Source organism: Salmo salar, chromosome 16 (assembly GCF_965601325.2).
Source record: "Salmo salar chromosome 16, fSalSal1, whole genome shotgun sequence".
Lineage (NCBI taxonomy): Eukaryota > Metazoa > Chordata > Actinopteri > Salmoniformes > Salmonidae > Salmo > Salmo salar.
The window spans coordinates 48,954,472-48,961,679 of NC_138306.1; the positions used below are offsets into that span (position 1 = coordinate 48,954,472).

The 7,208-nt window shown below is 42.2% G+C and overlaps 1 protein-coding gene across 1 annotated transcript; it reads right to left on the reverse strand.

The window, feature by feature from the left end:
• Positions 1-744: 744 nt before the first annotated feature.
• ptgfr (prostaglandin F receptor (FP)) lies at positions 745-5,477 on the reverse strand. Its single transcript, XM_014149623.3, has 2 exons — positions 4,641-5,477; positions 745-1,416 (listed from the first exon to the last, which is right to left on the reverse strand). Exons 1-2 carry the CDS (start codon positions 5,448-5,450, stop codon positions 1,093-1,095), a joined length of 1,134 nt encoding a protein of 377 aa, XP_014005098.1. The 5' UTR covers positions 5,451-5,477; the 3' UTR covers positions 745-1,092.
• Between the last annotated feature and the right edge of the window lie 1,731 nt (positions 5,478-7,208).

Sequence of the window (7,208 nt, forward strand, 5' to 3'; positions counted from 1 at the left end):
AAACCTGTGAACAAAAAGTACTCTCAACATGGACAGACAGACACATAAATACAAAATGTGTCAAAAACTAATTTTTCATCAGTCCATAGCACCGCAGAAGGTCAAAGAGAAACACCAACCATCTGCCAAACACAACAGCAACTTCAACAGCCAGGCCAGCCAGAAGAGTCTCTTCAGAATCCAAAACAAATCATTCTACGTGGACATTACGTCATAACTGCCATATTGGGACTCCAGAAGATAGTGAAACAAGAGAACAATTAATTTTACCGGAGGACCACCTGCTGAGGTGAAAATTCAGATTGCCTGGCACTCACTCACTGACTGGTGGGGAGCTGAAAACAATCAAATGGTCTTGTCATTCTGCAAAATCTTCAAGCGCTGTGAGGAACTCCAGAGCTATAGATGTCTTTAGTTCTGAGCAGCTGGGTTTATAAGCCATAACTACTGTCACAGAGAAGACTCAAGAAGACAACATTGACATCTAGTGCTGATTGCAGAGTTCATCCTTTTAAGGTCAGTTATAGGTTAGACAGAAATATCAGTAACTGGGGCTATCTAAATCCAGGGTCCATCTTAGTCCTGTGTGTCACTGTCAATTATGACCAACACACCTATTACCAGTGTCTGTACGCCTCATGAGTGTACAATTAAGCGATAAGGCCCGAGGAAGTGTGGTATATGGCCAATATACCACAGCTAAGGGCTGTTCTTAGGCAAGATGCGATGTGGAGTACCTGGACACAGCCCTTAGCCGTGGTATATTGGCCATATACCACAAACCCTCGAGGTGCCTTATTGCTATTATAAACTAGTTACCAATGTAATTAGAGCAATAAAAATAAATGTTTTGTCATACCCGTGGTATACGGTCTGATATACCACGGCTGTCAGCCAATCAGCATTCAGGGCTCAAACTACCCAGTTTATAATACTTTGAATGATCCTTCATATGCTCTTCCTAAAAGAAATCTTATCTGGTTCCTTAGCTTATCGCCTACTCCAACTATACATCAATGTGCTACAGGTGCTGCCTGCAAACACTCTACCTGGGACCCAGGGTCTCTCAGATCAGATGCCCCATCCAGGGGTTCAGGTGATGGGCTTAATTATTGTGTCTGGTAGGCCTCCAACATTTCCATCCAAACAGAAGAATTCTGGCTTAGTGCTGATGGAGCTGCCGCTGGTCTCCCCAGAGCCTTTCACTGGGCTGCACTTCCAGCGTTTGAGGGGGTGGGACTTGATGCACCAGCAGCTGTGCACCAGCAGGAAGAGCTTCTTGAGGATGGCCTTCCTCAGGAGGATGTAGACCCAGGGGTCCAGGATCTGGTTCCAGGTGGCCATGCGGACTGACAGCAGCAGGCGGGCAAACGCACGTTCGCCCTGGACCTGGGTGCTCAGTATGATGACGTTAACCTAGGAGGGTAAACATAGGACATTATGTGAGACTGAATGTAATTACTTGAAGGGAACCATTTAAATTGTTGTTAGTTGATTACTGTGCTTTGTTCAACGCTTCAAATTGCGTTATTACAGTATAACCAGCTCTCTTGAATCAAGGGAAACTTATAAAAAGGGATTTGATTTAAGCTACCACTTTTTTTTATTGTCCTACAAATAGCTGAATAGAATATGATTAAATTGTGTTTGAGAATGTGTAATAGTGTTTTGTGTACACAGTGATGTGTGAGGGGCAGTAAGTGAGTGGACGGTTTTTATATTGAGGGATACCTGGAGGTAATCGGACCTCTCTGAAATGAAAATGGATGGCAGTCCCCCTGAGGATTATATATTTTTTACCTGGCCCTACCCGAGCATTTGAAAAAGAAAACATGTAACCCTCCAAAATGATCATTAAAACAAAATAGCTGAAATATGAATTCCCCTTTAAGTAGGCTATCAATGTTGCAGTCGTGATTTCTATCAAATCACTGAGAACCAGTGCTGTAGTTCATACCACATTCATCCGTTAGAGGGTGGCATTTACCAACTTAAGCGTTAAGGGCCTTCCACACTAAGGACGATAACTATAACGATACATTATTGACGTTGGTGGGCATGCACACTAGAGGAAAGTTTGTCGTTCTACAATAGCCTATACCTGTCAATCAACTGATCAAAGCATCCTGCTGTACAGCATCCGTAGCCTATAGCACATTGTGCACGGGAACAGCTGGAAGAGAGGAGCTAGAGTTGTGTAGCCAAAGAAGCTAAATATTAGCTAGATATTAGGCCACTCATTAGGTAAATATTAAGGCTATAAATATTTACCTGTCAAAGTGCATGAAAAAAAAGTTAGGCTAACAGATAATGAAATGACTGATCTGTGCGTTCCTCCAGGCTGTGCTCTGCAGTCCCCGGGCAGTCGGGCATGCAAAGCTCCACTATTGATTAGGCCTAGGTTTTTAGACAACATTATTCCACCCTTAGGCTACAACAACACAGTGCAATTGGGAATGTATTATTGTTATCAAGAGTGTAGACCTACACATTTATTGGCTAGGGCTGTAAAGTGCAGTGATGTAGGCTAATTTGAATAACTGCTCAAACGTCCTGTTTTGAATGCTTCATGCCAAAATAACTGCATACAGCCTAAGCCTGATCATGCACCCATTTAGATCAGTTATGGAACTTTCTGAGACAATTTACAAAGTTCAGAAAGGTACATTAGCAGGCTACTCATATGGTGAATTTTTATCACACCATCGAGATCTCTCTTTCTCTCCTTTCAAAATCCCAGCCAGTTATTTTGGTTTCTGTATTTTATATTCAGCAAGCAAGAGCAAGCTGGAATCTCTCCTCCATCCGTAGAAAATAAAATGCTTGAAATAAGTGTACAACAGGCTATTTATTGTAGGTCTAGTCTAGCGTTTCCTGGGACTCCAAGAGATAAAGAGGAATTATTAGGAATAGTACTGGAGTGAATGGCATATAGGCCTACCCAATGAATTTACACAGTGATAAAAATAAAAATAAATAAAGTTTATGAAATGACAGACAGCCTAAGATAAACATATTGCTACAAAAAGAGAACCACTCATAGGCATAAAGGCATACAGATAGTCCAGCCATCCACATGGACTGTTGTCCTCCTCATACAGATAGTCCAGCCATCCACATGGACTGTTGTCCTCCTCATACAGATAGTCCAGCCATCCACATGGACTGTTGTCCTCCTCATACAGATAGTCCAGCCATCCACATGGACTGTTGTCCTCCTCATACAGATAGTCCAGCCATCCACATGGACTGTTGTCCTCCTCATACAGATAGTCCAGCCATCCACATGGACTGTTGTCCTCCTCATACAGATAGTCCAGCCATCCACATGGACTGTTGTCCTCCTCATACAGATAGTCCAGCCATCCACATGGACTGTTGTCCTCCCCATTCAGTAGCAGCATTGAAGACCCATCTCCTTTCAACTTCAAAATTCAATTGAACTTTTCTGGACTGTCTTCAGCGGACAGCGACCGCAAAGAAACCCTTCAATTATTGTGAAGTCAACTTTTTTCACTTGCTGTGGTCCTTGTGTAATTGTGCTATGCCATGCTTGTTATTGTTCATTGGTGCTATCAAGAGAACTGGAACTCAAAAACCCCAAAAACAAGATCAAATCACAAGGTTATTGATTTTCAATTAGGAAAGTCTGAGCTCTAAAACGATGCCAGAGTTTTCAACGTTGAAAGTGGAATGCCCATCCAGCCAGGCCCAGTGAGGAGAATTAGAGAGAGAGAGAGAGAGAGAGCGCAGGGCAGTACACCAAAGTTACACACAGTCAAATTCAATATGTAAATTCCAAAATGCTGAAAATAACTGACATTTAATCGATTACAAAATACATGACCCTCCCTGGACAAAGAAAAAATGAGACCCTCCCACATTTTCCTCCGGGTAACATTGTGTACATTTTGAACGCTCCCTAAACATCTTAGTGATGTAGGTCTAATGAAATGTCTTGCCAGAGAAAAAAATTGATTGTTTTTCCTTCCCTTACAAGCCTTCTCATCACGTGTTAATGATCCAGCTTAATCTAAGTTATTATACTGTCACTTTTAATTTTAAGAATCCTGGTCTACGATTAATGGCAGGTATAGAAATAAAAACATTGTCAAAGGAGGACAATTTATTTCAATAAGACTCGTCAGAGTTTCCATCACAGAGAAGAAATCTGGATTGAGAATGTTTCCCCTTTACTTTTGCTACATACCATATTTTGCTCTTAAAAACGTTTGGTGAAAACAAATGTCATTGAAATGGATGTAAAGTAACTACACAAAGTACTGGGAGAAAAGAAGGACATTACATGCCAGAAATCTTGGCGTGAAATGACAAACTGCCTTAACGTGAACATAAGGGTCAAAAGCACAAAATAACAAACAGGCCAACAATCTGTGCCCTGTTAAACATCGTGAGCATCTCTACAAAGGTTTAAATAGCTCCCTTTCCTTTTGAAAGGATTTGTGAGCATTCCGAGTAGAAGAACAAATTGCTTGCTGTGGGAATCTTGGCAGACTCCACCAATGCAGAGGACTGTTGGCAGAGATGAGGTGAAAGTGAGTTCTTCATCACTGCTTAACAGACATACCAGAGATAAGCGCTTCTAAGACCCAGGGAAAGGAGGGAAGAAGATGCCTTACCAATAAAGGGCCCCAGCACACACAGGACACAAGCATGATGGTCATGAGCTGGCAGATCATCTCAAAGTGGTGGGAGGTGTCCTTGCGGCGACGTTGGCGGTGGCAGCGCAGCTTGGACTGCAGTAGGGTGCAGCTGGTCAGTGTGTTGCACACAATGGACACCAGTAGAGCCAGGAGGCCCAGTGTAGAGAAGATCAGCGGGAGCACCACGTCCAGCCAGTTGCGGGGCCCCTCCATGCGGAAGAAACACCAGCTCTGGGAGCGCTGCACCTTGTAGGGCCTCCACAGCAGCACAGGTAGCAGAGCCACCAGGGCAGCTAACAGCCAGGTCAGCCCCAGCAGCCTCTTCATGTGGTGGGCGGCAAGGGCTGTGGAGTGGAACAGGGGCCTGGTGACACCAATGCAGCGTTCCACCGCCATTAGGCTACCCAGGAGCAGGGGGCTCAGACCGAAAAACACCATGGACACCCCGAAGAGACTGCACAGGATGTGGTGCGGGTCAAAGGCTTCCCAGTCCTTGTTACAAGCGTAGACATATAGCACCAGGGAGCCGTTAATGAGGTGGCCCAGGAGATCGGTGCCCACCAGGCCGCTGGCGAACAGCAGGAAGGAGGCCTTGGTCTTGAGGCGGAAGCGGCGGTAGGCTTTGACCAGGATGCAGAGAGCCAGGATGTTGGAGAAGATGCCCACGGTCATGGAAATGACGGAGGCGGTGACGGACAGCTCCGTCTTGCCGCAGGTGGTGTTGGAGTAGCTGCCTGTCGCTGTCCTGCTGCATCCCGCCTCGGAACTCCCATTGCCTGGCATCATCAAGTCCTGGTCCAGTCTGAGGATCAACATGTGACAGAAAGGATGGTTGAATGTCTTTGACAGAGCCCCAAAACATTTATCTTCACGACACGTTAATAAACAGCACTCCAACACAAATGACATTTAAAACGTCGATTTTACGGAGCAACTGAGTCATGACCAAGGTGAATACGTATAGAGAGCTTTTATCTTGTAGGTCTACATTTTAGCGCATCAGACTTATAAGTCAGGGCTTACAAAATATATATATTTTTCCTTTAAAATGTGCAGTGTACCACTAGGCTACGGGAAATGGTCATTCAAATAAGGAACAAGGAGTACCAGGCTCCCACTGTGCAACATTCAATAAATATATCATCATTGCAGTGGTAGCAGTGTGAGGTGCATAAAAAGTAATTTATGGTGTTTACTTTATTGAGAGAAATCAAGTAAGGTATTGTGTCATTTTGGAGTCACTTTTATTGTAAATAAGAATAGAATATGTTTCTAAACACTTCTACATTAATGTGGATGCTACAATGATTACGGATAGTCCTGATAAATCACAAATAATGATGAGTGAGAAAGTTATAGATGCACAAATATCATACCCCCTAAAATATGCTAACAGTGTTATTGTTCTGTTGAGCAGATATCATGTCTTGGGGGGTTGGGTACATCTGTACCTTTCTCACTCATCATATTTCAAGATTAATTCAGGATTATCCATAATCATGGTAGCATCCACATTAATGTAGAAGTGTTCAGAAACATATTATATTCTTATTTACAATAAAAGTGACTCCAAAATGACACAATACATTATTTACCATTCATTTCTATTAGGCACAAAATAATCTGAAACACAACCAACAGCAAATGCATACAACAAATGTGTAGAGTCACAAGCTTGACGCAGTCATTGTGTGTTAGGAATATGTGACCAAATATTTAACTTTTTACTACTTTATAAGTGAATTTGTCCTAATAGTTTTGCTCCCCTAAAATGGGGGGACTATGTATAAAAAGTGCTGTAATTTCTAAATGGATCACCTGATATGAATGAAAATGCCCTCAAATGAAAGCTGACTGTCGGCATGTTAACCTCATAGTCATTGTTTGATTTCAAATCCAAACTTTATAGAGACATAAGAAGAAAAAAGCTTCACTTTCCCAATAATTATGGAGGGCACTGTACTTCACTGCCTTTTTTCAGGGTTGACTGCACCTGGTCAATATTCAGCCAATGGATTGACACCCTTTGAAAAAGTAAAATGTTTTAAACAATTTTCATAAATTCACTTTTACTTCTAGCTCTAGGACTTTAGTTACCCCTAAAACAAAGTTAAAAAGGTAGGCTAATCACTGACTTCACGCGCGTCAATCGTAAAAATCACTGTATACAAAAATAAATGTTCACACTAGTGTGAACGTTTATTTTTTGAAACAGTGATTTTTACGCATGACGCACGCGAAGTCAGTGATTAGCCTACCTTTTTAACTTTGTTTTAGGGGCTATTAAAGTCGAGGTATCAATATTTCACTTGTGATAAAGAACTGATACTTTGGTCGAAACTATGCAAAAAACAAAACAGAAATAAACATGATTAATTAAAGGAAAATTCCCACCTGTCAACGTGTCCCGCAACTATATTTCACCATTTGCCGATGCAAGGATATTATGGATTAATGAGAACAAGTTTGACTGTTCTCATAACAGTAATCAAATGAATTACGAATTAATTGGTAAAGAAATCATAATCTTGGCGTCTCCTGCTT

What these genes read in the sequence shown, in the direction of transcription:
- ptgfr (XM_014149623.3), bottom strand. Translation starts at nt 5,450, where the DNA reads ATGATGCCAGGCAATGGGAGTTCCGAGGCGGGATGCAGCAGGACAGCG. An exon ending in TGTGCTGGGGCCCTTTATTG is followed by an intron (nt 1,417 to 4,640) that starts GTAAGGCATCTT and finishes TTACCCTCCTAG; the next exon opens with GTTAACGTCATCATACTGAG.